General features: G+C 46.6%; 3 protein-coding genes across 15 annotated transcripts in view; 1 reads left to right on the forward strand and 2 right to left on the reverse strand.

Moving 5' to 3' along the window:
* The window catches only part of LOC123837721 (adenylate cyclase type 10-like), a 60,955-nt gene extending 42,609 nt beyond the window's left edge, over nucleotides 1-18,346 (forward strand). For 4 of the 8 annotated variants that reach the window (XR_010413620.1, XM_045866859.3, XM_045866857.3 and 1 more), the window contains 2 exons: nucleotides 351-564; nucleotides 1,068-1,308. Coding sequence is in view for 6 of the 8 variants with exons in the window: in XM_045866859.3 (XP_045722815.1) it covers nucleotides 351-564; nucleotides 1,068-1,135 (282 nt within the window). In the remaining 2 variants the exon portion in view is untranslated. Of the gene's footprint in view, nucleotides 1-350; nucleotides 565-1,067; nucleotides 1,309-5,618; nucleotides 5,753-16,873 lie in introns of those variants that run through there. The other 4 variants (XM_045866858.3, XM_045866863.3, XR_010413621.1 and 1 more) reach the window with 3 other exon arrangements.
* TREML1 (triggering receptor expressed on myeloid cells like 1) lies at nucleotides 10,233-15,875 on the reverse strand. 2 transcript variants are annotated; one of them, XM_045865993.3, is made up of 6 exons: nucleotides 15,387-15,874; nucleotides 14,856-15,188; nucleotides 12,606-12,717; nucleotides 12,110-12,195; nucleotides 11,558-11,610; nucleotides 10,233-11,203 (listed from the first exon to the last, which is right to left on the reverse strand). In XM_045865993.3, exons 1-6 carry the CDS (start codon nucleotides 15,427-15,429, stop codon nucleotides 10,892-10,894), a joined length of 939 nt encoding a protein of 312 aa, XP_045721949.1. In that variant the 5' UTR covers nucleotides 15,430-15,874; the 3' UTR covers nucleotides 10,233-10,891. The 2 variants fall into 2 exon arrangements, with proteins under 2 accessions (XP_045721949.1, XP_064453653.1); XM_064597583.1 differs by having other exon boundaries at nucleotides 14,856-15,875.
* Nucleotides 18,347-18,394: 48 nt separating the features above from the next.
* On the reverse strand, nucleotides 18,395-23,966 carry TREM2 (triggering receptor expressed on myeloid cells 2). 5 transcript variants are annotated; one of them, XM_054505845.2, is made up of 5 exons: nucleotides 23,782-23,966; nucleotides 21,976-22,326; nucleotides 20,504-20,594; nucleotides 19,624-19,745; nucleotides 18,395-18,666 (listed from the first exon to the last, which is right to left on the reverse strand). In XM_054505845.2, the coding sequence occupies exons 1-5, from the start codon at nucleotides 23,819-23,821 to the stop codon at nucleotides 18,542-18,544; spliced, it is 729 nt and encodes a 242-aa protein (XP_054361820.1). In that variant the 5' UTR covers nucleotides 23,822-23,966; the 3' UTR covers nucleotides 18,395-18,541. The 5 variants fall into 5 exon arrangements, with proteins under 5 accessions (XP_054361820.1, XP_054361819.1, XP_045722821.1 ...); XM_054505844.2 differs by having other exon boundaries at nucleotides 19,624-19,817; nucleotides 23,782-23,965; XM_045866865.3 differs by lacking the exon at nucleotides 18,395-18,666 and adding an exon at nucleotides 19,330-19,544 and having other exon boundaries at nucleotides 19,624-19,817; nucleotides 23,782-23,964.
* Nucleotides 23,967-27,629: the final 3,663 nt, after the last annotated feature.

The raw sequence follows: 27,629 nt of genomic DNA on the forward strand, positions 1-27,629 counted from the left end.
TGGAAAGTCTTTCCATTTACCTCATGTACCCTCCTAGGTATTCTTGCATGTAGACCAGGACCGGATACCCTGACTTTCTTTTGCACAGCTACTATCCAATACTGTTAAAATGTTAACATTGAGCCCTTCTCAGTGGACCCACAGTTTGACACCTGTCCCTGCAGCCCTGCCTTCTGCGTCTAAGGCATTCCAGTTCCCCTGTAGCTCAAAACCAACTCTGGGCCTGCTTTGCGATGAGTCACTCCTCCCTGCCCCCTGAGCCCTGAGCGAGTATGCTGAGTGGGCACTGTCGTAGACCTGGTGGAGTGGAGTATTCGTCCTTGAGCTCACGGACTTCCCTCTCCTTTCAGTACTGTGAGGAGTTCTTCTCTCGATGTGTAACCTGCCCCGTCTATCACCGGTGGGTCTCTGAACTTAAAGCCTCTATAATGAGATACGGAAAGAGAGAATCCATGTCCTCGACCAACATTGTCAGACCTTTTGACACCTGCTTGACCAGGATTTGGATAGAGGGAGAATGGTTGGAGGAAAACAATTCCTTTGGAAGAAATTTGGGAATACAGAGTGAGCATTCGTTCCTGGAACCCTTGTCCGAGTGACGTCCCAAACAGGCTCGGATTCTTACAGACGGTCAGAGGCTGCTCCAGAGAAGGGACGCGTAGCTAAAAGGAGTTAGTCCTTGCTCCACAGATAACGACCATCCTCTCACTAGCACCAGCCCCAGCCCAGACAGACAGGGCCCCTTTATTATTAAGCAGTATGGCCCCTTCTCTCAGCCCTTTGTTCCAGCATCTGTGACCCGTAGGCATAGAAAGTTCCTCCTTAGTCCAGCTTAAACAACCGGATTGTTTCTGTGGAGTAGCTGGACGGTCACTAAGGGAGAAGGAAGGCCTTAGAATCCACAGTGTAATGTCTATGAAGGTAAATGACAAGAAAGAGAGGAAAGAATACAGTTCCTTGCCCCAGAGCCCACCAAATCTCCTCCTTTTCCAGGGCCGTGAGTTAGATTTGTAATTGCTGAGGACATTCTTTGAGGTTTGTGATCCTCTTTATGTTCCTGCTTTCAGGATTTGACAGAGTGGCTGATGTCAAGGAGAATAAGGATGAAGAAGAAATTAAAGACTGTATATGTTAAAGAAAATCATCTGAAGGGACCATGGTTCTCTTGTTGTATATAACACAAAGAAATGACCCAAGTTCCCCTTTCTAAGATACTGTATAATGTACATATTTAATATACTAGCCTTTTACAGTCACCACTATCTATAGCTTTGTCAAAATAAAAGCCTATGTTTCTGAAGCATGAAACTTAGATCTTTCTTAACTCTTAACAGTCATTGGCACAACTGAGGCAGAAATTAGAACCAGCGGTAGACTGGAGGCCTGGGAGGCTTTGAAATGAACTGATTGCTTCTTATGTAAGGCAATATGCATTAGCAGATAGAAAACACGGCCCTAATACAGAGGTTGTGGCTACTTACAGAAAGCCAGCAATATGAGTACTTTGATGATCTGTTGGCACAGATCTCTTGGTAATCTCTTTGATGATCTCTTGCTAATGGACTCCTAAGAAGTCAAGGAATCTTTTGAGAGGGACACAGTGCTGTGGGAATCCATTTCTCTTTTGCACTGTATGACTTGGGGATTCCCACGTGAAGCCGAAATTGCCAAGGTGTGTATGACTCTAGCTTGTCTTTTTATTCTCCCTTTCTAGAGCCACCACCTTTGACTTTTATCTGTTTGATGGCCTTTCTTACCCAGAGCCTGATCTTCCCACTGATTTTTTACACTTTATAACTCAATCATCTAGTGTTCGTAGAGTCTGTTAATTAATGTTACAAGGGCTACCATTTACTGTTCACTTACTCTGTGCCAGGCACTAAGTGCTTGAAATACATTCTTTAAATCCTTTTATCAACCCTGTGAAGCAAGTACTTTTATTATCCCCATATTACAGATGAAGAAACTGAAGCTTAGAAAGGTCTTACTCCAAGAAACACAGCCACAAAATGGTGGAGCTGGAATTCTAACTCAGATTTGATTCCAGAGTTTTGCACTAGGCTATAAAGGCTTTCATGGGACCTAGGCTATGGTAAGCTATCCTGTACCCAATCTTCAATATACTGTTCAAATGACCGTGATCAGAACTTTAAGGACAGGCAGGGAGGTGTTTGGGAAAATGAGCCCAGTACTTTTTAATCATGCTGTGTGGTCCGTACATTCCCTGTTCCCACTCCCCCTCCTCCTGCCCCATCCTCTTGTTACCCTCCCTCCTCTCCCTTTACTCCCACCCTATTCCCCCTTCCATTCCTCTGTCTCCTACCCCCTTCTTCCTTTGTCCTTCTCACCACTTCCCTCCTCTCTTCCTCCTCCACTCCTTTAAATTTCTGAGATGCAATACAGACTAGTGGTAAAGAGCAAGGACTCTGGAGCCAGATGGCCTGGGGGTTCAAATTCTAACTCTGCTACTTATTAGCTGTGTTACTTTTAGCATATAATTCATCTTCTTTATGCTTCAGTTTCCCTTTCTGTAAATGAGGATAAAAACAGAATAAAAGAACATCATTGTGCAGATAAAATAAATATAAAACACTTAGAACAGTACCTGTATTGTGTGCTTATCTAATAAGTACTCAATAAGTATTAGCTATTATTATCAATTTAATTTTTATATTTAAATATAGATTATAGATTTATGTGGCACAGAATTCAGAAGGAACAAAAGTGTCTAACAGTGAAAGTCTTTCCCATTCCTGTCCTCTAGCCAACAGTTCCACAGAGCTGATCTGTGTTACCACTTCTTTGTGTATCCTTGCAAAATCATGTGCACATGCAAGCAATAGCATATATTTACCCTTACCATTAGCACCCTTCTTTCCCACATATGGCACTAACTAGTCATACTGTGTTGCTCCTTCCTTTTTCCTTTCTTTCTTTCCTTTTTTCCATTTGTTTCCCTTTTGGCAATTTTTAAAATTAAGATAGAATTCAGCCTTTAAAAAGACATACAATTCATTGGCTTTTAGTATATCACAAAGTTGTGAAACCATCCTCACTGTCTAATTCCACATTTTTATCACCCCAAAAAGGAACTCTAGGCCCATTAGCAGTCCCTACCCAGTCCCTCTTCCCCCAACCCCTAGTAACCATCTTTCTGTCTCTATGGATCTGCCTTTTCTGGACATTTCATATAAATGGAATCATAATATATGCGTTTTGTGTCTGACCTCTTCCGCTTAGCATAATCTTTTCAAGGTTCATCCACATTGTAGCATTCCTTTTTATGGTTGGATAGCATTCCATTGTATGGATATACCACACTTAATTTATCCATTCACACCAGCTTATGGATACAAGGGTTGTTTCCTCTGTTTGACTATTAATTAATACTGCTATAAGCATTTGTGTACAAGTTTTTGTATGAATATATATTTTCAATTCTCTTGAGTATATGCCTAGGAATGGAATTTAGGTTATACAGAAACTCTATGTTTAACTTTTTAAGGAACCGTCAAACTGTTTTCCAAAGTTGCTGTACCATTTTACATTCCCACCAGCAGTGTGTGAGGATTCCAGTTTTCCCCATCCTCACCTCACCAACACTTGTTATTGATTCTCTTTTTTTAAGATTATATTTATATATTTTGAGAGAGAGAGAGTGAGCGTAAGCAGTGGGAGGGGCAGAGGCAGGAGGAGAAAGAAAATCTCAAGCAGACTCCATACTGATCATGGAGCCCAATGCGGGGCTCAATCTCATGACCCTGAGATCATGACCTGAGCTGAAACCAGGAGAACGCTCAACTGACTGAGCCACCCAGGCGTCCCTGCTTCTTTTTTTGATATAGGCATTCTAATGGGTATGAAGTGGTATCTCATTGTGGTGGTGATTTGCATTTCCTTTATGACTAATGATGTTGAACATTTTTATGAGCTTATTGGCCACTTGTTGATCTTCTTGGAGAAATGTCTGTTGGAATCTTATGCCCATTTTTTATTGGGTTACATGTCTTTATTGTTGAGCGTAAAGAGTTTTTTAAAATATATTCTCATACTAGGACCTTATCAGATTTGATTTACACATATTTTCTCTCATTCTGTGAATTGTCTTTTCACTTTCATGACGGTATCATTTTGCAGCACAAAAAGTATTATGTTTTCATGAAGTACAATTTGTCTGGTTTTTGCTTTTTGGTTGCTTGTGCTTTAAGTGTTATATCTTAGAAATTGCAAAGGTTTATGCCTCTGTTTTTTTCTAAGAGTTTTATATGGTTTTAGCTCTTTTAGATCTTTGATTCATTTTGAGTTAATTTTTGCATATACTCTGAGGTAAGTTTCCAGATTCATTCTTTGCATGTGGATATCTACTTGTCTCAACACTATTTGTTAAAAAGACTACTCTTTTCCCCCATTTAAATGATACTCTTGTTGATATATGGTTTTGTTAGATGTTTGGGTCTACTTCTGAACTCTCAGTTCTGTCCCATTGTTCTCTGTGTCTGTCCTTATGTCAGTACACACCATCTTGATTGTTGTAGCTTTGTAGTAAGTTTTAAAATCAGGAATATGAGTCCTCCAATTTTTTATTCTTTTACAAGATTGTTTTAGCTGTTTAGGGTCCTTTGCATTTCCATATGACTTTTAGGATTAGCTTGTCGATTTCTACAAAAAAGGGCAGCTATAATTTTGACAGAGATTGAGTTGAATCTGTAAGTAAATTGGGGGAGAACTGCTATCTTAACAATATTAAGTTTTCTGATCCATGAAAATGTCTTGTCTTTTCCATATATTTAGGTCTTTTTTAATTTCTATCAATGTTTTATAGTTTTCAATGTACAGGTCTTGAACTTTTTTGTTAAGTTTGCCCCTAAATATTTTATTATTCTTGATTCTGTTGTAATGGAGTTGTTTTCTTAATTTAATTTTTGAGTTGTTCATTGCTAGTGCATAGAAATAAAAATGATTTTTGTATGTTGATTTTGTGTTCTGGAACTGCTAAACTCATTTATTAGTTCTAAGTTTTTTTGTGGATTCTTTAGGATTTTGTATATATAAGATCATGTCATCTGCAAATAGAAATAGATTTGCTTCTTCCTTTCCAAGCTGGATGATCTTTATTTCTTTTTCTTGCCTAATTACACTCGTAAGAACCTATAGTACAGTATTGAATGAAAGTGGCAAGAGTGGACATCTTTGTCTTGTTCTCAATCCCAGGGAGAAAGCTTTTAGTTATACATCTTTAGGTATGACGTTAGCTATGAGTTTTTTGTAGATGCCCTTTGTCAGATTGAGGAAATTCCCAGCTCTTCCTAGTTTGCTGAGCATTTGTATCATGATAGGGTACTGAATTTTGCCAAATGCTTTTTCTGTCCTCTGTTGAAAGGAACATGTGATTTTGGTCCTTTTTTCTATTAATATGGTATATCTTAGTGATTTTCATGTGTAGAACCAATCTTGCATTCCTGGGATAAATCCCACTTTGTAATGGTGTATAATCCTTTCTATTTATTGCTAGGGCCTATTCACTAGTATTTTGTTGAGGATTTTTGCATCTACATTCATAAGAGATATTGATCAGTAGTTCTCTTGTCATCTCTTTGTCTGTTTTTTTTTACATCAAGGTAAAACTGGCCTCATAGAATGAGTTCCTGCCTCTTCTATTTTTTGGAAGGGTCTGTGAAAGATTGGTTTTGAAACTCTTAATGTTTGGTAGAATTCACCAGTGAAACCATCTGGGCCTGGGCTTCTCTTTCTGGTAAGTTTTTAAAATTATTATTATTAATTAGACCTCTTCAGTTATAGATCTATTGAGATTTTCTGTTTAATCTTGAGTCAGTTTCAGTAGTTTGTGGCTTTCTAGGAATTTGTCCATATCATCTAGGTTATCTATTTTGATGATACACAATTGTCCACAATTTTCCTTATAATCCTTCTAATCTCATAAAGTCAGGAGTGCTCCCTCTACTTTCATTCCTCATTTAGTAATATGAGTCTTCTCTTTGTTTTTTTGGCTAAGAAAGTTACCTTAGCTAAGATTTGTCAATTTTCTTGATCTTTTCAAAGAACCAACACTTGGTTTTGCTGATTTTTTTTTCACTCTTTTTCTGTTCTCTATTTCATTCATTTCTTCTCTAATCTATTTTTTCCTTCCTTCTGCTTGCTTTGGGTTTAGTCTACTCTTCTGTTTCTAGTTTCTTCAGGTGGAAAGTTAGGTTGTTGATTTGAGATTTTTATTCTCTTTTAATATAAGGTATTTACAGCTATAAATTAAATTTCCCTCTAAGCACAGGCTTTGCTGAATCCCCTAAGTTTTGCTGTGTTATGTTTTTGTTTTCATTCCTCTCAAAGTATTTATAATTTCTCTCGTGATTTCTTCTTTGACCCGTTTGTTATTTAGAAGTATGTTGTTTAATTTCCACATATTTGTTAGTTTCCAAAATTTATTTCTGTTATTTCTAATTTAATTCCATTATAGTCAGAAAGCATACTTTGTATGATTTCAATCCTTTTAAATTTATTAAGAACTTGTTTATGGTCAGATATATAGTCTATCCTGGAGAATGTTACATGTATACTTGAGAAGAATGTGTATTGTATTTTGCTGTTGTTGGGTGGAGTGTTCTACAGATGTCTGTTAAGTCTAGTTAGTTTTTATAGTGTTGTTCATGTCTACTATTTCCTTGCTGATCTTCCACCTACCTACCTTGTTCTGCCTATTATTGAAAGTGGGATATTGAAGTCTACATCTACTACTGTTTGTCTATTTCTCCCTTCAGTTCGGTCAGTTTTGCTTTATGTATTTTGAAACGCTGTTGTTAGGTACATATATATTTATAATTATTATATCTTCTTGATGGATTTACTCTTTTAGCATTATAAAATGTCCTTTTGTCTTAATTAATGTAGCCACTCCACCTCTCTTTAGCTAGTTTGCGTGACACATGTTTTTCCATCCTATTACTTTGAACCTACTTGTGTTTTTGAATCTCAAGTTTGTCTCTTACAGGAAACGTAGTTGGATCATGAGTTTTTTAATACATTCTGCCAATATCTGCCTTTTAATTGGAATATTGATTTACATTCACTGTAATTACTGATTAGATAGGATTTATGTCTGTCATCTTATTATTTGTTTTCTGTCTTATGTCTTGTTTCCCCTCTCTTTCTCCACTGTCTTTCATTATATTAAATACACAACTTATATTTAGTTTTAATTCCCTTGCCATTTCTTTTACTATGTTTTTGAGGGTTTTTTTCTTGCTGTAGGAATTACAATTAGCATTTTAATTTAAAACAATCCAGTCCACATTTTTACCAATTTAATTTAAACAATGTAGGAAAACTTTGATCCTATATAGTTCCATTCCCTCCCCACTCTTTCATATTATAAATGTCATAAAAGTTACATCTTAATAAATGGTGTGCTTGTCAACACAGATATGTAAAAACTGCTTTATGAAGTTGTGTTTTAAATGAGATACAAGGGAGGGAAAGCCAATTTTCTTAAGTAAAAGCTCCTGGGGTTGATGCAAGCCATTGGTTTCCAGAGTTCTAAAAAAGTTGATTTTGGCTATTTTTGCCAGTTTTCTTGTTGCTTTTATGGAACAGGGGATTTTTTTATAGAGAAAGAGAGTGAGCAGAGGGAGGGTAGAGGCAGATGAGAAAGAGACTCTTAAGCAGGTTCCATGCTCAGTGCGGAGCCCAACGCAGGGCTCAATCTCAGGACCCTGAAATCATGACCTGAGCTGAAATCAAGAATGGGATGCTTAACCAACTGAGCTACCCAGGCACCCTTGGAAGAGAGAATTTAAGGAGGGCACTTGTTATGATGAGCACCAGGTGTTATTATGTAAGTGATGAATCACTAAATTCTGCTCCTGAAACCAATATTACACTATACATTAACTAACTAGAATTTAAATAGAAATTGGGTGGGGGGGGAGAATTTTCTGAGTTCTTTAACCATTTTCTTTTAAGTCATTCTCAATGTACTTTTAATTTGCATTTCCCTTAGATGAAGTTAAGCATCTTTACTATGTTTATATTTCCTATTTTGTGAGCTATATCTATATATCCTATTAAGTATTTGTTTTCTAATTTATTTGTAGTAACCCCTACTGAGCACTCTGCCTTTGTATGAGTTGTGCTTTTGTCATGGAGAAAAAGATATCAGTCTTTTCTTATTTTAATGTATCAGTTTAAATGTATCAATGAATTCTTTTATGGCTTCTGAGTTCTGTATAATTTAAAGAGCATTTTCCTCTGTAAGATTATTTTAACTATTCCCCCATGGTCTTTCAAGTATTTTTTAAAAATCAAATTATCAAAACATAATTTACGTACAAGAAAGTGCACCTATCTTTTTTTTAAAGATTTTATTTATTTATTTGACAGAGAGAGAGAGACACAGTGAGAGAGGAAACACAAGCAGAGGGAGCGGGAGAGGGAGAAGCAGGCCTCCTGCCAAGCAGGGAGCCCAATGCAGGGCTCAATCCCAGGACCCTGGGATCATGACCTGAGCTGAAAGCAGACGCTTAACTGACTGAGCCACCCAGGTGCCCTGAAAGAGCACCGATTTTAATGATGGGCTTTGACAAATATATACACCCAGGTAACCACTACCACAGTCATGATAGAAAACATTTCAGTCACCCCAAAAACTTATTTCAGCCTTCTCTACATTCATTACCCCCACCCCAACCACCACCATGAGCACAAAATACTCTCGTGTTTTTCATTGTCTTTATATCTGTGATTATTTTCCCCTTGTCATTTCTTATTTCATTCTTCTTTTTAAGTTAATAGCTAACACTTTGTCTCCTTTATTTCGTTTCATTTCAAAGAACAAGCTCTTTTATTTATGTATTAGTTATATAATTTTCCTTCTTTCAAATGAACTAGCAATTTGAGTAAGATGCTTAATTCTTGTTGTTGAGGGTGTGACTTTTCCTCTGAGAACTGCTTTAGCTGCATTCCAAAGGTTCTGATATGAAGCAATGGCCTTGTCATGTCACCTGCATTTTCTTTGCTTTGTTTTCATATGTTTCTTATGATAAAATTTAGAAGATCTGTATTTTCATCTCAGAAGTTACTGTTATAAGTGAGATTCTGGTTGGTATTCATAGACTTCTATCATGAGCAATGATGGAATTAATATATTTCCCTTTCCTCCTTCCCTCTTCTCTACCAGCCAATTGATCTTAGTATTTTCCTTTGTGTTGTTAAATATACTTTTACTTCTGTCAGGCTATAAAAAGTTCAAACTACATTCAGACCAGAGTAACTTTTTCCCAGAGGTGTTCTTTTTAGACTTTATTCTGCCCTTCCCCCACATTCTCTCCCCACCCTCATTGCCTCTCCTCCCCAGCAGGCAAGTCACTAGTTATCTTAGCCAGGGAAAATGAGGGCTTAGTTGATTGGTGGGCAGCTGCTGCCTCCACAAGGGACAGAAGTAAATTTATATTCTGTCACAGGCTGAGACTCTATCAGGGGAGGCTCAGAACATCCTGCCAGAGTTCCCTGAAAATAGCATCACGAGGCCTACCCAGCTGGAGCCCAGGGTACACGCCCTGCCTGTCCTTTCTCAGGTACCTAGACCAAACTCAGGCCTCTCCAGATGGTGAAAAACACTTTATGCTTAGCTCTCCATGATTATAAGAAGAATAGGTTCCTGAGCACCTCATCCTTTCCATCTATCTGTCATCTCAATATGGGCAAAGAGTTTCAAATTGAGCAGTTTCAGAAGAAATCCTGGCAGAGACCTTAAAGGCTCTTCCACCCACAGCCTGGACTAGCTTTCATTTACATTTGACAATGGCCACACCTTTACCATTCATTTACCTTCTTCCCATGCCATGCCTTTTCTCCACTGGGCTCTTTCCAGGCTCCAGATTTCAGGCCAAAGAGTACAGTGCTACCAGATGTCCACCCAGTTGAGAGCCAGCTCTGATAAAACATGTCTGCAGAGGTCTTTTATCTCCTGGAGCTTGAAAATCCTTGGTCCTGCCAAGGAATAGGCTTGGGATTTATTTCCGTTTCTGATCTTACTCCTATTTTTTTTATTTTTTATTTAAATTCAATATAGTTAACATATAGTGTATTATTAGTTTCAAGGATAGACTTTAGTGATTCATCGATTGCATATAACACCCAGTGCTCATTAGTTCAAGTGCCCTCCTTAATGCCCATCATCCAGTTACCCCATCCCACCCACCTCCCCTCCAGCAATCCTCAGTTTGTTCCCTTAACATCCCTCCTATTTCTTTTCAGCTCCATCTCTCTCACCCCAACTGTCCTGAGTCTCCTTTCACTCACATTATCCCCTTCCTCCCGTCATGTTGTCACATCAGAAGATGCCATTTGTTTACAAGGTGCAGAGCAGAAGGCAGAAGAGATCTCTAGACTTAAGCTAATGGATCTATAATTTAGGTACCATGAGAAAGGCAGGAAATACTTTTGAAGAAGTGTTTTTAGTGCCCCTTGAATCAAACTGCATCACAGTATTCTGACCAGAGAATGAAACCATGTCCCTACAGGCAGAACAGGCAGCAGATCATGCAGCACAAACTCTGGACCAGAATCTTCAGTTTCCAGGCCGTGGGAATAGTCAAACTCAGGCCCTTTCCTTCCCCCTCAAACATCAAGAGCTCATATATTACCATTCAGAGTTTATTTAGCTCAGTAGTAAAATGGCAGAGGAACAAGCATGGGGGACTCCCAAGACACCTCAGTCACATTTAAGTCTCACTCTCCAGGTCAGAAAAGTCAAGATATTAGATTAGAACCTAAGGTCCCTAGCTGCTCTGATATTGTAAGGGTCTAGGGCATGGGCTGGCTGGCTGGGTGCACAGAGTTCTGGGGATAGTCTCCGTGAGTGTACGGCATGATGGACAGCTTAGCTGGGTGGCATGTGGCCATTCGGTGGATCCTGGGCTGGCTCACAGGAGGCCCCTCCAACCTTGTCCCTTCCAGGGAAGATGACTGTGGCATATGTCACAGGCTTGGAGCACATTAGGACCTTAGGAGGCAGAGGGGGCGATGAGGATTGGGCTGGGGGTGGGGATTTCTCTGATGGGGGATCAAGAGGTACGCTATAGGTGGTATTGTCAAAGGAAGGTGGCGAGTCGAGCCTAGCATATGGAATGTCCGATGGCAAATCAAGTCCCAGTCCAGAGTCACTGATATGGTGGGCCACTGAGGAGGCGGCCTGTAACAAAAGCAGGTGAGTGAGGCAGAGAGAAAATGCCCCTCTGCCCCAGTTCCCTTTGTGGGGGAAGCCCAGGACCACACTGGGTCTCTCAAATCCTGAGTATGTTAGTGGGCAAGAGGGCTTCCCTTTGAAGATTTTCAAGCCCTAACATTCTCCCCAAATCGGGGAGGGTGAAATACCAAGGTGGGAAGGTGGAAGATAACTGGTGCCAAGTTTACAGCATTTAGGAAGAGGGTATGGACCCTGACTGGGTCCCAGTCTTTCTCTACCCCCTCATCCTGGGACCTCTCGGTGAGCTGGACCAATGGAAGGTCTGGGGAGTTTGGCTGGGGGCCTGGAGAGGCCTCTTACCATGCCTGGAATGCCACTGCTCTGAGGTTGGCCGCGGACACCAAGCCTGTTTCCTGGGAAGACAGAGGATGACACCACAGTCTGCTTCCCATTCTGGCTCAGAGCCCATCCCCTCACTACCTTCAGAAGTCCCTGAAGCCTCATTCCTGGTCCAGACCCTTCATCCCACTCCTACCAGCAAAACTTACCCACTGCCTCCCCAGTATTGCCCCACCCTGCCAGGAGCCTCCCACCCACTTACTGCCTCCAACTCCCTTCATCCTGCCTCAACACTCAGCCTGTCTACTGAATCCTTTCCCTCACCTCCTCCAGTCACCTGTGTATCCCACTGCCCACCCTGTCCGATTCCTGTCTGTCCCCAGGACAGCTCCCACTGAATCTCCTTCTTCCTGTCCACCCCTCGTCTGGGAACTTCTAGGACCCGAGGGCCTTACTAAAGCCCAGACAAGCCCATCTATAGGCGACACAGACCGAGTCCAGCATTGTCTACAAGACTAGCTGGTACATGACCAGCGGGGCTGTGCTAGGGTCGGCAGGTGGACGGCTACCTACCTTTCCTCTTGGCCATCACAGCAAACAGCACCACTGCCACCACCAGCAGGCTCAGCAAGAGCACAGCGCCCCAGATCAAGGGGATGCTGAAGGACATAAAGGGGTAGGTGAGCTCAGGCCTGAACCTGGCAGGAAGCTGCTCACCAGGAACCCGCTCACCAGGAACCCCGGAGCGGTGTAGAAGGGTGTTGTTCTTGGTGAGCCATGGACGCAAGAAGAGGATTTGAGGGATGGAATGAGGAGGGCATACTCAGGCAGGGCAGAAGAGAAACACATTATCAGGGTATCCTGGCTGGAGACCACAGAGATAAAGGGTCATTGCTGAACTGGGATAGACAGGCGGGTCTGCCTGACTTCCTGCCTGATCAGAAGTTCCTCAGGGGTGGAAGGAACCATAAGGTTTCCCCTTGAGTTAGCCTGGGGCTCTGAACAATCTTTCACCCCCTTTCCCACCACCACCCTTTTCCCAGCCACCGAATACAGCTCTTGTCAGTACCTCTTATCCTGGCTGGGTTCCAAAGGGCTGGCACTATCCACAGTGTCTGAGGAGGGGCCGTCAGCCAGACTCCCAACCTTATAGGTCTCCTCCTCCTCTTTCAGGCTAGGAGCTGAGTCAGAAGGAAATATTAATGAGCACATAGCCATCCATGGTGGGCAGGGTCACAGGCCTGTTAAGATCTGAGGGACTGGGGGGAGTGGGTCTGAGGAAGGAGAGATCCCAAGTAAGAAACACTAATGTGGGCTTGGCATATTCCTCAGGGGCCCTAATTCTGGAGATCAGGGATGGGCTCTTTCAATATTTACCCCGTTGTGACCAGGCCCACTTTCCCCTCCACCACCAGTTCCCAACCCTTGCCCCGTCTTCCTTCTTCACCTGCTCCCCCGCCCTGCCCCCGAATAGGTTCTCCACTCTTGTCCTCAGTGGCAACCTTGCTCCTGGTGCTCATCGACTGGTTTCTTTTTTTTTTTTTTTTTAGATTTTATTTATTTATTTGAGAGAGAGAATGAGATAGAGCATGAGAGTGGGGAGGGTCAGAAGGAGAAGCAGACTCCCCGCTGAGCAGGGAGCCTGATGCGGGACTCGATCCTGGGACTCCAGGATCATGACCTGAGCCGAAGGCAGTCGCCTAACCAACTGAGCCACCCAGGCGCCCCTATCGACTGGTTTCTAAAGGGGCCTCAGCACAGCCTGCTATAGACCTCTCCATATACCTGCAACCATGTGACCCCCCTGCAGGCTGGTTGAGCCCATCTGAAGCTCTGCCCTCAGGATCTAAGGAATTCTAGGGTCACCCCTAATGTGAAATAATCCAAGTGATCCTTGCTGAGAGCCTTGCTAAGACCCCAAGTCTTGGTTTTGTGACAAGGCTTCTATCATCCCTACAACATGCCCAACTTCTGGCTGTGGGACTCAGGGTTGGTTTCTCTGGGCCTGAGGATCTGTCTTGGGAACCTGGCCAGTCCTTCTAGACCCTCAGGATAGGGGTCTTCCTTGCTCTCAGAGGCTCATCATTCCTACCTCCCACCTTAAGCCAAACCAGGATCTGGAGATGCTGTTTCTCCCCTCTTGCCTGCCTATATCCTGCCCTCCTGGTACCTTCTAAGCCACTCATATCCTCCCTGGAAGCCACCCTCCACCAGCCAGCCTGAGCATCCTCTACAACCATCCTCTACAGCATTGGGCCCCCAGCACCTGCCCCTCTCCCCAGTGCATCCTGTCCTACAAGCTGGAGTTACTAGACCTTAGAGTGTCAGGGAAGGAGGAAGACAGAGCCTGACATAAAATAATGATCATGGACCAGAGATGAGAGGGATTCTAATGACAACTTAGTCCACCTCGTAATTAACAAATGGGGGAAAAACCAAGAAGAGGAAAAAGGCCTTTCTTCATTTCGTGATTTGGGGATTGGGCACAAATTACTTGAGAAAGGAAGACCTGAAAATGAAAGACTGTCATCATCCATAAAAGAAAGGTAGTAGAGTCTCCACTTCTGCAGGCAACCTGGCCATTTTCCCTACAGAACATTTTTTTTTTTACAACATCCAATTTTTCTGGAAAATCTCTTCTTCTACTTTAAAATTGTCTTTTAATAAATGCTTAGACATTAGAAAATTGTAGCCTGTGAGAGAAAACCACAGCCTATCAAAATAAAGTACTTTCTATACTCAAAATAGGGTTGACAATACTGATATCTATTAGTGACATTTGCCTCTTTTTTAAAAAATAGAATGAGTTGAAGTAATTCAGGCACCAAATGCACCCTGCTTGAAGGTGAGGCACATACTAGATGCTCAGTGAAGACATAAAATTAAATAAAACACGAATTCGATCATTTTAAGCCATCAAACTCATTATAACAGGAATAATAAACTGGAAGATTAAAAAAAAAGGGGGGGGGGAATTCCAGGTTGCTATGCCCAAATTAAAACTCTGTTTAAAACGTTTCTAAGGGGAAAAAAAATAGCATCAAGTATGTTGAAAATGCTGCAGGAGGAGGCCAAGGCCATGGGTGAGGAAGGAGAATGTGCCTTCCAATGGAGAAACCTGCTGGTGTGTGGGGGGGAGGGACCCAAAGTCTGGCTGTTTTATCTCAGACTGCTCACCCAGTTTGGTTTCCGGTCCCTGGGGAGCTGTCAAAAATATCTCCTCCCAATTCCTACCCCCGCTAAGGATCCCCATCCCCCAAGGACCCAAGAGCAGCCGGTGGGGGCGGGGAGGGGCAATGGCCAGCCGAGGAGAATTCACCTGGAGGGAGCACATCCAAAGCGACTCTGTGCACCGTCTGGGGCCCCATGGCCCCCTCCACCACGCAGCCATACTCGCCAGCATCCTCCTCCCGCAGGGTAATCATCTCCACCTGGAGCAGGCCGCCCCCCAGGTCGGTGAGAAACATGCGCTCGCCCCCAGGGCCTCTGCGATCCACAGCCGAGGACACCAAGGGCTGGCACCCCTCTGGCAAGAACCGGCACCACACCTTCCGAGCCTTGATGTCCTGGGGCTCGTAGCGGCACTGCACCAGAATGGAGCCCCCCACGGGGGCCTGCAGCACCTCCGGGAAGGTGCCCGCCGAGCCCTGGCCTAGGGAAGGAAAGGACATGGGAAGGCTGGGCAGGAGCTGCGGGAACTTTCCAGTCCACCCACTGCCACAGGGGCACAGGCACGGAGAGGTCCACCTTCTGGGCCCTACATATGTTATTGTTGCCACAATAACGCCGGTTATTCCTGGGCCTGGAGCGGAGTGTAGGGGGCCCCAAGTGCACCTCCTTCTAACCTTACCTGCCAGTCCCAGGAGCAACAGCGGTAGCAGGTGGGGGCCCATGGCAGGTCGGCAGATGTCAGCTCTGGGGCTTGCCTGGCCACTGACACAGCATTCCCCAGGGAGCAGGAAACATCTGCCTCAGTCACGTGGGGCTCTCGGAGGCCATGGAGAGGGAGGCAGGCACTGGGGGCCCCTCTGTGGGTGGGGATAAGGCGCCCTTCCAAAGCCTGGTTGATTCAGTGCTTGGGAACTTGACCATGAGGGTCGGTAGGGGTGGGCGAGGCAGGGTGAGAAGGCCCAAGGACGGGCAGAACCCGGGCTCTTGGGGCCCAGTTAAGGGATGAGGTGGGAGGAGGATCTGGAACTGGATAAGCAATAGAGAGAGAGGGAAGAGAATCCTCAGAGTCTTCCAAAGATCAAATCGGAGGATGCAGAGGTGTGAAGGAGGAAGGTGGAGCGTTATTCTGGTTCTATAGTCTGTAATGAGCACACAGGCCTGAGCTCTCAGGAGACTGTCCGGTCCTGCTGCACGACCTCACATCAGGAGGCCCCACTCCGAGGTGCCCTGGATGGCACCCGCCTTCATTCACTGTGCCCGGTGCTCTCGAGACTTGGCAGCGTGCACCCATGTTCTCCAGTTCTGGCAACCGCATCCATCCTTTGATAATGACGCCCCATTTCCTCTTCCCCCGTTTTCTGGAACTCCTTAACTAGTTGGATACTGAACCTCATGGATTCATCTCATTTTCCTATCTTTCCTCTCTTGTTTTCCATCTTTTTGTCCGTTTTGTTCTGATTTCGAGAAGACACCCTCATCTTTTCCTTCCATCCCTTCTATTATTGTCTCGTGTTTATTTCCTTAGTATTTTCAATTTACAAGGTTTCTTATTCTCCAGACATTTCTTATAGCATATTATATTTGTTTCAAGAATATCCTAGCCTGTCTGTTGGGAGACAATTCTCCATGGATATTTTCACATTTCTGCATGGTCTGGGCACTGATCGAGCTTTGTTCTAGCGTGATTGAATAGCAAACATGCCTTGAATGCTAGAGAGAGTGTATCAGCTCCAGAGGAACTTGCTTAGACAGATCTACCCCCTCCCTCGAGAAGAGCTGTTTACCTTCCAGAGTAAAGGTGTCTCTCTCCCAAGAGAGGGAGATGGGCTGATGCTGTATATAAACTCCAAGCCTCATCTTTGGAGGTTCCTCTCCTGTGACACAAGCCCACTGCCGGCACAGAAAACATATGGCCCCCATTCACGTTGCCCTGTGCAAAACTGGGGTTTGGGGACCCTGCACCAAATGTGGGCGATAAACCTCCTGACCTGGGACAGTGGTGTTCAGAAAGACAAGGGCGGGCAAGGTGGGGATGGCTGAAAGGGGCACGCTGCCCCTGACCTAGACATCACACCTAGAAAGGGGCTAAAGAAACCACCCTCCTTCCTTCCTCTCCCCTCCTTTCTCTCCTCCTTCCCTCTCCCTCTGCCTCTCTCCTTCCTTCAGGAGCAAGGGAGCTACCAATGGGGACTGGGAACAGGAGCCCGAGAAAGCCGGACAGTGTGTGAAGCTGGAAGTGATGAGAGGGTGACCAACTGTCCCGTCTGCCTGGTGCTGTGAGTTTTCGTGGGGACATGAGACTTTTGGTGCTACACTGGCGAAGTGTTGGGCAAACTGGACAGGTGGGTAAGCCTCGTGGGTGACATGAAAGTGCTTATATCTGTCCTGCCAATATGCATCAGGTTTTCTTCGATTTCCTTACGAGAAAGCTATTACACTAATGGGCCGTGAAGAGGAGACCTGTCCTCAATATGTAACCAAGTGTCTAAAACAGGTACAGTCCACACCTTTGCAGGACAGAGGTGACCAGGCCTCAGGGAGGTGTCAGACTGTGGGCATTAGAGAAGAGGAAGGAAGCCAGTGTTCATCTGGGACCTGCTCTGCACCAAACATCTGGCCTGGGACTTTCACTAATGGTATTTCTTTCAACCCCACAAAACCCCAGCAAAAACAGGGTTGATTTGTTTGTTTGTTTGTTTTGTTTTTTAATAGGTGAGGTTCAGAGGGGTTAAGGAACTTGCTTCAGGTTTCTGCGTAGGAGGCAAATTTGGAGCTAAATTACCTGACCCCCTTCAGTCCCGTGTGCGCCCCAGAGAGTCCAAGGCAGGGGATCCCAGTGGCAATCCAAACCCTGAGGGGACGTCAAAATGTGGCAGAGGAAGAAAGACAAAAGGCCAAGCTCTCAAGATCAGGCGAGCAGCAGGCACTCTCCAGTGACGCACACAGGGGACCGTCCCCTGCCATCTTGTCGGCCTTGGTGCTAGCAGGTGGACAGGCTCACTCCTGGCTGCTAGACTGTGCCTCAGGTCTGCGGGAAGGAGACGGGGCCCAGAACCTGATGAGGAAGGTTGACGTGCCGCTGAGTCCAAGGACCTGGGACACATAGCCTGGACCAGCATCCCGGAGCTGGGGACAGGGCTAGCGCAACAGCCTCTGTAGGGAGTGGGCAGGGCTGGGCTGGGCTGGCTCCGGGGAGTGATGTGTAGACGTGAGGCTGGACACGAGAGCTCCAAACTCCAGGAGCCCACGCCCATGGTAAGGGGCAAAGCCCTGGCCACACGGGCTCCTGGACTTCCACCTTGCCAAGGCCAAGGATGGGAGTGCCTCATTTCCTCCTCTTCCTGCAGGCCTCCCTGGGCAAGTCTCCATCCCCTCCCTCTCACTCGTGGCTGCAATGGTGTGTTGTGCTCGGGGGAGAGATGAAGTTCCTGAGCCGCCCTGGCTGTCCCTCTGCCCCAGTCCTCGGGTCCCGATATCCTCGTGGTTCACTTCCTCACCTCCTCCCAGGGCTTCTCCAGCGGTTCCTTCTGATGCCCTCTAGCATGACATCATCCTGTCCCTTCTGCACTCCCAGTCTGCCTAGTCATTTGCTCCTCAGCACTTTATCTTTTTTTTTTAGATTTTATTTATTTGTCAGAGAGAGAGAGAGAGAGCACAAGCAGGGGGAGGGGCAGGCAGAGGGAGAAGCAGGCTTCCTGCAGAGCAGGGAGCCCGATGTGGGGCTCAATCCCAGGACCCTGAGATCAAGGCCTGAGCCAAAGGCAGACGCCTAACCGACTGAGCCACCCAGGCTCCCCCTCAGCTCTTTATCTTTTAACAAACCATCTGGCTGACTTATTTATTGTGTCTGTCTCCCTCCCCTCCCACTAGTCTGTGGCTCTGTGTGGGCAGGAATCTTGGCCCGTTTTGTTCACCGTTGTGTCTCTGGCGCCTAGAATGGTATCCAGCACAGAAAATATCTGTTGAATAAATAAACGAATAAATGAGCAGGCTTGAGCTAGAGGGAAGGGCAACTTGAACACCAATCGAAATTTGCACTTCCAGGCTCTGCTGGGGACTTGGGGTGACGTCATTCCCTTTTGAGCCTCAGTTTCCCTTCTGTGTAGTGAGAGGCTCAGACCAGTTGTTCCCGGCTCTGGTATGCTGCACTATATAAGAAGCTGTGGCTGTTTGCCTGTAGGGGAAGTAACAGGAGGAAAGCAAAGCTTGGGGAAGGGAGTGGATGAGTCAGCTGGGAGATGGACTGGGGCAAGGGTGGGCAGCAATAATCCTAGAATAATCCTCCTGAGGGGCAGGAGGCAAGTGGAGGAGAGGGGAGCCAGACTGGGTGCTAGAGAAATCCCAGAGGAAGAGGCAGGATTCAGTAATTAGATCTAGGGAAGGGAGCAAGAAGAAGACAAAGATGGGTGGCGTGGAGCCTTTGAGAATGGCGGGATGCAGTAGCCTAAGGCCTGAGGCCCCGAGGGGTCAGAACTTTTATCTCATCCTCGGCCAAATTCATTCTCCTAGCCCTGGAGCAAGAGAGAGGCCTTCGCAAAGCCCCAAACCATCCGATTAAACATGAAGTCTTGGATTTATTTGGGAGAGTATTTAATGCCCAGTGTATAGAAGTTGACAAATGTTCTCCCCCTCCCCCCCTCCCACACACCCTTCTGTTTCCAGGACCAGGGGAAGCAGAGGATGGGCAGTCTAGCCTTTTGCCAAAGCAGAACCAGGAGTCTTGGTGGCCGAGGGACCAGTGTGCAGGCTGGGGTGGTTCCAGCAGGCCTCTCCTGGGCCTCGTCCCATCAGGGGTCCTCTTCTCTCATGTGTCTCTCCGCTCTGCAACCGACCGATGCTCACATGGCCCCTCTGAGCTCCACCTCGCCACCCCTGCCCGGTCCACCCCCAGCCACCGCTGTGCTCCTCATGCTCACCTGTTAGGGTCTGGAGCTGGGAACCTGGGTCGTGGCCACAGTCCGGCTCACTGGCCGAGGGTGTCCCCAGTTTCTGCCCACGCCACGCCACAGCCCAGAGGGCACTGGCTGCTAGAAACTTGCTGAGAAAGATGCAGGCCAGGAGGAGAAGGATGGAAGTGGGTGGGAAGGGCATGTCCTCTTTGGAGAGACTCCTTGGAGACACAAGGAGGACATGAGGGAGGCCTTGGGGTGGCCCACACACTGAAGTCTGCCCTCGGAGAAGGAACAGGGAGACACTGGGAGCTCTCAGGGGCCTAGAATAGCTCCCCACCCAGCACCATCCCTGGGATGAGGCTTTGTGGGCTTGGGGGAGCCTGTAATCAGGATCTACCTGCTGAGCACATTTAAACACTTCCCTTGCCGAGCAATTACCTGCTGTGCATGATGGTATAGTGGGGGGGGGGGGTACACTGTGGTTACATTAATAGTATTTCAACATCAGTACACAGGCATGAACCAATCAGAGCTGATTCTGGTCCTACCAAAGGAGCAGGTATCTGCTGGGGGTCCCAGTCTTGTACTTAAACTTGTATTGTTGTTAAACTGTGGGCTGTCCAAGGGCTGCCAGGGGAGGAAGGGGAGGCTGGGCATTCAGCAGGCTTGGAGCAGAAGTTACGTATAAAAAAAGAGAATTTCAATATTTTAACAACTGGCATGGCCATACCAACACACAGTGGCTGGTTGGAGGTTGTGTTCAGAAAAATTATCCCCAGGCCCTTTCATGCTTTAACTGTCTTCAGATTTGTAGTTAGTTCTAGGACCCCAGCCTCCATCCCATGCCCGGGCTCTGCACGGCAGAAGTCTGCCCAGAGACCTTAGCAGAGACCCATCTCTATACCTGGCGATGCTGGGCTCCACATGGATGTCCTTGAAGCCTTTGGACTCTTTGGGGATCCAGAGCTCTCCAGGGTCCAAGTGATCAAGGGGGTCTGTGGAAGACAGAGCCTGTGAGCTTCTAGCCCCTCCTCCTTGAGGCAGCTGGTTGCAGTGGGGAGAACCCATCTGGGTGTGGTGAGGCCCCCTGGGCTCTGGCCCAGAGCAGATCGGGTCATTAGCCTCTCTGAGCCTCGGTCTCCTCACCTGTAAAGTGGGTCGAATAGAAACACCTCCTTTATAGTAGTGTTGCAGGATTCAGGGAGAGCATCTTGTATAGTGCTTAGCACCTCATCGGAGCTCGGTAACTCCCACCCTCCCATTACACAGGGTCTTTGGGAAGGTCAAGTGCATGAATGGATGTATTTGAAAGTTCTGCGTGAACTGTCAGGCTGTCTACACCAGCTATGGATTATTATTATTATTATTATTTTATATTATTTTCCTGCCACCCCCTTGGGAGTTGGCTGAGGCTTAGACCCTGATAGGGCTGAAAATTTGTGTCCCTTCACCCAGTTCTCCCCCTTCCCACCATGTAACAGAGTGATGGACGTGGGGTTTGGGTCTAGGGCAACCCGTTTCCCCTCCGCTCCCCACCTTAGACCTTAAACAAATAGCTCATTTCCACCATAACGGGCCATGTTGTGGGAGAGGAGGTGGGGAAGGGCGAGAGTCAGAAAGGGGACTCGTACCCCCAGATTTCTTCTCCTTGGGGACACACGGTGTTCTGGAGACACAGGCAGAAGGCTTCCATGTGCCAAGCTCAGGGGTGGGGAGGACCCCGCTGCCTGGCAAGCCTGGAATGAGGACCCCAGGTCAGCTCAGCAGCGGGAGGCTGCGGCGGGGGCTGTCACTTACCCCCAAGCACTTTTAACCCTGTCACCTCATGGGCGCCTCACAGGAGCCCTGTGGGGGCAGCAGGACAAACATCATCATCTCCATTTAAAGATGAGGACGTGGAGGCCCAGAGAGGCAAGCGTATCACCCGGGGTCACAAGCAGTGCCCCTTCCTCGGGCTGTTTTCTGCACCAGGTTGGCTCTTACTTTGTACTGGCAGTTCCTTTGGGTAATTGGGTGAGGGAGCAAATGAACCTCCTCCTACTCCTTAAGGGCCGCTTTAGGTGTTCACATCCTAACTGGATGCCAAATGGATGAAGCTGTTTGGGGAGGCAGGACCATAGCCAGCTCATTCGGTGCCTTGTGCAAATTAGAGGCCAGGACCCTTCCTGCCAGAGATGCGGTCCTGCCCCAGGGAGCGCAGCCTGGAGAGGGGCGCCAGGGCTGGAGTGTGGCCCCCATGTGCAGTGAGCAACCCGCACAGCCATCCACTGTGGCCCTGAGGGGGAGGGCAAGAGCCGCATGGTGGGTGTTCCCAGACATCGGGGACCTCGTCCCAGCCCAGGGGTGGGCCAGCGGTGCAGTCCGCCACGCACTCACCAGCCAGCACCTCCACCAGGACCTTCCTGAGGGTGTCGGCCTCATCCCCGTACAGACTCTGGCACTGGTAGAGGCCAGCGTCATGGGCTTGAAGGTTCCGCAGCGTGATGGTGAGAGTGCCACCCAGGGCGTCGTCCACGATGGCTGTGCTCCCGTTCCGCCTTGTTAGGAAGGCCAGTATCCATGAGCGGTGGGTGCTAACGACCCGCTGGCACGGGCCCCCTGCATCCAGCTGGCGGCACCAGGCTTTGCGTCTTCCCCAGTGCTTCAAAGAGTTGTAGGGGCAGGAGACCTGCAGGGACCGGCCTGCCATGCCCTGGAACACCGTCGTGTTGTGGGCTCCGGACAGCTCTGGGGAGGAGATGTTCCTTCACTCTCTGTTCATCTACCAAATGTTTCTCGAATGCCCACGTGTGCAGTGACCAAAGAGAGAGAAATCTTGCCCTTAAGGAGCTCAGGTTCTTATGTAAGTTGGGAGAGGGTGCACAGCCCACCGTGACACCCTGGTCCTAGGTCTGGCTTTAACACCGTTGGACTTGCTGGGCATTTTTAAAGAAGTAACTGACCATCTCTGGGCCTATTTCCAGAGACATTGGTCTTGAAGTTCCCTCCAGTTCTATTCCACACATTTTCTCCCTGTCATATGGGACCCTCTCCATCTCAAGAGAGCAGGGCCAGTGGCCCCTCAGCCTGGGCTGGATACCATCTCCCGGCCCTGGCCATTCATGCTTACTCGGCAGCTGCCCACGCCCGCACGGGCTCTGCATCTTCTCCTTCTGACCTTTGGCTCCCGGCTTCCCTATTTCTGTGGCTTTGTTCCCCTTTCAGGAGAGACTCATCTCAGAGCTATTTTGGGGGAGACATGAGGCTGCTATTTTGGGGACCTTTCTTGGGGCAGGGGAGACAGGCTTAGAGCACAGTCTATCGCCAGGGCAGAAGCTGCAGAAGAATCACCTGGAGCCCTCTGCCTCAACTTCCCCTCTCTTGGTCCTCCCTTACCCTGTCTTCAACCATATGGTGACATGTCTTGGAAGACAAGATCAGGGAGTGGGTGGCCTGCCTTTAGGAAGCAGTGCTCCCTCCACTTGTCACCCTGTCCATCCCTCTGCTTCCAGGCAGCCCCCGGTCTTCCCCCAACTCCACTCCTAGCTAAGAAGCCTCAGGAGAAGGGCTCCGCTGGAACAGCCTCTCCTCTCACCAGGCTTGCCTATTGCTCTAGGGGAACAAGAGGCACCTTCCCCCAATAAAAGGAGGTAGTTGTGTGCAAGAATCTGGGGTGTCAGCCCTCCAACTCAGTGACGGAAATCTTCAGCCCCCTTAACTCCCTTCCAGGGCGGAGGACAAGAGGACCTTCACATCAGCAGAAGAGGCACCCCGAAGATGTACATGCTTGGTTGTGGGTTTCGTCCCTCTTTCTTCCCTCCCACATTGCCATCCCTCTGGGGCTAGCAGTTCATAATTTTAAGGGCTCTTACCCATGCCCCCCAAAATTTCCCCCAACTGCTAGCTAGTGCCTGAGATGTCACTATCAGAATTCCTTCCTTTTCCGTGTGCCTAGAATCCACCAGCCCCTTATACTTCCACCTGTATGAAGAGTCTGACAGTGGGCTCTCACCCGGGGGAGGGAGGGAGAGCACATAAAGCACATAAAGAATGTGGGGCAGGTGGGGAAAAGAGGGGTGCAGAACATGCTGCAGACTTTAACCGCCTTTATAGTTCAGCCCAGTGCTCCCCACCCACCCGCCCGCCATATACTCAAGGAGGGGAGGGAGAGACGGCAGGGGCAGCGGAGGGACGGGGTCCTACCTGTGATGGCGAGCAGGATGAGCAGCCAGAGAGGCTCCATGCCTGCCTTCCCTGGCGGAGGGCAGACACAGGGTACCTTGTGCAAGATCTCGTCTTTCCCTTGAATTGCAGAAAAGAGAGGGTTCAGGCACGTCAAGTGCTGCCCACAGGAACTAGGCTCCTGGGGATTGAGAAATAGTCAGGACTGGGGTCTGGCTTTATGATTTAGGGAGGGGTTGTGGGGGGGGGGTAGGGAGGAAGGGAGAGGAGGAGCCAGCCACTGCCCTACTGCCCCTGCCAGCCTGATCCCAGACCTCCGAGAGGCCAGCCTGCCCTACTGCCCCTGCCAGCCAGAGTGACCCCGAATGGCTGGGGCTGGTCAGTGTCCAAGGCACAGTCCTCACTGCTGTGTTCAGACCCTCCTCCTGCCACTCACCCACTCACAGCACCTGCCACACTCTGGTTCCAGCCTTGCAAGGGATAGGGAACTGCTGGACCCTCAACCAGCCCTAGTCCTTCCCTCCAGGCCAGCATCCCTATAGTTTGGCAGCGTCAGACTTCAAGTCCCTCCTTCCTCAATTCCTGTGTGTGCAACCACCCATCCATAACCTCTCTGTGTCTCAGTTCTTACATCTATAAAATGGGAAGAATAATAGTGTGTAGAGTTATTGGGAGGGTAACATGGACTTCCACAGGCAAAGTGCTTTAGAATAGAGCCTAACTAGTACTATTATCCTAGTTAGCAGGGGAGGGGAAGATGGGCTCTCCCCGAGAGGGAGAATTTTCTCTTCCACCTGTAATCTCCTGCCCAAGTTTATCCTCCCTTGCACAGCTGGATGCCTCCTGTGTGCACATGCTCACACGGACATTATTTTGTGCACGCACACACCTATGGGACAACACAGGACGTGACCTTTGCTGGAGTTCCGGGCAGGGGGGGTGCTTTCCCCACAGGTGCGGGCCCTTGAAGGGTGATCCAGGCACAGGGACTTGCATGGGCAAAGGCAAAGTATGAAATGTCTCGGTGGTGAATCGGGGATGGGGTGGGGGAGGTGGGTCATTCCCAGGGGCAGGAAGTCGGGTCATGCTGGGGTAAGTAACTGGAGAAGCTGAAAGAGCCCACAGGGACCCACAGATTATCAGAGTCTACTTTGGTTCCTTGCAAGAGCTCACTGATTTGTTTTTACTCACTTTACCCTTATGGACTGTGCATCTACCATATGTACAGGGAATGTGCTTGGAGATGGGAGTTAATGATAAACGTAAGACAGTCCTTCACTTAGAAATCAAATGCCCAGTCTTGACCTAAGGGCTCAGGAAAAGAAGGGTCTGAGGCCACCTGAAAATCACTCTATAGGTACCCTTCTATGGTCTTTTTATAAACCCAGGATTATTGGCATATCATTTACACACACAAAAATTCACCCCATTGGGTGTCTACTTCTATGAATTTTGACAAACTCATATATCTCTGTAACAACTGCCACAAGCAAAATACAGAACACTTCTATCAGCCCCCAAAAAAGTTCCCTCGTGCCCCTGTTAGCCAATCTCTTCCTCTCCAACTCAGGTCCTGGCAACCACTGATCTTCCTTCTGTTCCTACAGCTTCCTGCCCTTTCTAGATTGTCCTATTCCCAGAACCATTTGGTATGTAGCCCTGAGTTTGGTTTCTTTCACTTATCAACATATATTCAGCACGCATGAAGTTACACTTCTCAGTAATTCATTTCTTGTTATTGCTGAATATATGTCATTGCATAGCTGAACCACGCCCAGTAAGCGGTACTGCCGCTTTATCCATTCCATCAGGTATGGATCCAAAGTATCCATACTTTATCCATTCACCAGCTGATGAACATTTGGGTGGTTTCCAGGTGGGGGCAATTATGGAAAAGGCCACCATAAACATTCATGTACATATATTTTGTGTGATCATACGGTTCATTTCCCTTGGCTAAAATCTTAAGAGTGGTAGTGCTGGATCGTGTGGTATGTGTCTAACTTGATAAAAGCTGCCACACTGTGTTGAAAAATAGCTGTATTATTTTTGCATCCTAGTCAAAACTTGATATTGGCAGGGTTTGGCAAAGCCATTCTAATAAGTTTGTGACAGTATCTCATTATTCTTTTAATTCTATTTTCATAATAACTAACCATGTTGAACATCTTTCATTGTTTACTTGCCACCTATATACCTCTTTTTGGCAAAGTATGAATCCACATCTTTGTCTATTTTTTATCATTGATTATTATTACCATCATTATTGAGTTGTAAGAATTCTTTATATATTCTGGATACAAGTCCTTTCTCAGAGATATGATCTGAAAATGTTGTCTTCCAGTCTGTAAGTTGTTCTATCTTTCCCTTAATAGTGTTTTTTAAAGAGTAGAAGACTTTATTCCTGATGAAGTCAAATGTACTGATTTTTCATTTATGATTTGTGCTTTTTGTGTCCTGCTAAGAGTATTTTTCCTACCTCAAAGGCACAAAGATTTTCTCCAATATTTTCTGTTAGAAGTTTTATAGAGTTAGATTCTACATTTTGGTCTATGATACATTTTCAGTTAATTTTTGCTTGTGCTGTGAGATATGATTTGTAGTTTGTTTGTTTGCCTCTGGATATCCAATTGTACCAGCATAGTTTACTGAGAAAACTATCCTTTCTGCATTGAATTGGCCTGGTCTTTTTGTCAAAAATCGATTGACAGCTAGGTCTATTACTTGACTGTCCATTCTATTCCATTGACCTAAATGTCTCTACACCAGCACCACACCACTGGACCACTCATTGTAGCTTTATAACAAGTTCTGAAATCAGACAGTGTGAGTAACCCAACTACGTTGCTCTTTTTCAAAAAGAACTGGCATTGGCTGTTCTAGTTACTTTCCCACATAAATTTCAGAATCAGCTTGTCAATTCATTACACACACACACACCACCACCACCCGAAAAAAATTGCCTGCCAGGCCTTTGATTGGGATTCCATTGAATCTATAGCTCAATTTTGAGGGAACTAGGCATCTTAGCACTACTGAGTCTTCCAATGCATAGACACAATCTTACCCTTAATTTATTTATTTATTCTATGGTTTCTCTCACCAATGTGCTTTGTGGTTTTCAGCATACAAGTCTTGCACACATTTTGTTAAATGTCTATGTAGGTATTTCTACACCTAAGTATGATTTGGGTGCTATTTTAAATGTGTCTAGCTTTCTATATCTTAGACAAAAGCAGAACTCCAAAGTCTCACGAATCTTACTTTCTGGCCCATTTATGTGCCATCCTGACCTTTTCTTCCCACTTCCTTCCTACCTGAGGAAAGGCTCTTTTTATTCCTGTAAACCTCATAGCAAAGGGCAGATATCAAGAAGTCTTTACTGATTCCTCGAAGCACATGCATATCAAATGCTCTCATCTTTCAGCTCATGCTAATTTGTGGTTCAATTTCCTGATCCTCACATCTGAGCACAGGAACATTTTGGCATCACCCCACTCCCACACATGGGGCTAAATCTGTGTTTAAAGATACCTGCCCCCTCAAATTTGGGCACAGAGATCTTTTTCCCTTTATCTTTACGTCTGAACCCCATCATTCACTGATGCGTGCATTCATTCAACCACCATGTCTGTGCCAGTCACTATGCTAGAGAACTCAGGTCTCTCAGAGCCTCAGTGTCCCTGGATATAATGGAGACTGTTGTTGGGGAAGTCCTAGACCAGAAGCATGGCTGGACATATGAAACATTCTTGATGTCTCTCTTCAGCTGAGACTTCACAGCTGCTGGACTATCCCTTTTAGAATGCCTGGAGGTTCCCTAGTGAACTCCCTCTAGCAGCTGTTCTAATGATCACTCTCCTCAAACA

This window comes from Mirounga angustirostris, unplaced genomic scaffold (assembly GCF_029215605.1).
Source record: "Mirounga angustirostris isolate CCGP_5_RB_7025 unplaced genomic scaffold, mMirAng1.0.hap1 SCAF_8, whole genome shotgun sequence".
Lineage (NCBI taxonomy): Eukaryota > Metazoa > Chordata > Mammalia > Carnivora > Phocidae > Mirounga > Mirounga angustirostris.

Coding starts and splice junctions, on each gene's coding strand:
- TREML1 (XM_064597583.1), bottom strand. CDS start 15,429: ATGGGCCCCCACCTGCTACCGCTGTTGCTCCTGGGACTGGCAGGTAAG. Junction 12,718..14,855: donor TTTGGATGTGCTCCCTCCAG/GTGAATTCTCCT, acceptor CTTCTGACTCAG/CTCCTAGCCTGAAAGAGGAG. Junction 11,204..11,557: donor GCAGTGGCATTCCAGGCATG/GTAAGAGGCCTC, acceptor CTTTTGTTACAG/GCCGCCTCCTCAGTGGCCCA.
- TREM2 (XM_054505844.2), bottom strand. CDS start 23,821: ATGGAGCCTCTCTGGCTGCTCATCCTGCTCGCCATCACAG. Junction 22,327..23,781: donor CATCCTGCTCGCCATCACAG/GTAGGACCCCGT, acceptor TCTCCTCCCCAG/AGCTGTCCGGAGCCCACAAC. Junction 20,595..21,975: donor CCTGGTGGAGGTGCTGGCTG/GTGAGTGCGTGG, acceptor TGTCTTCCACAG/ACCCCCTTGATCACTTGGAC.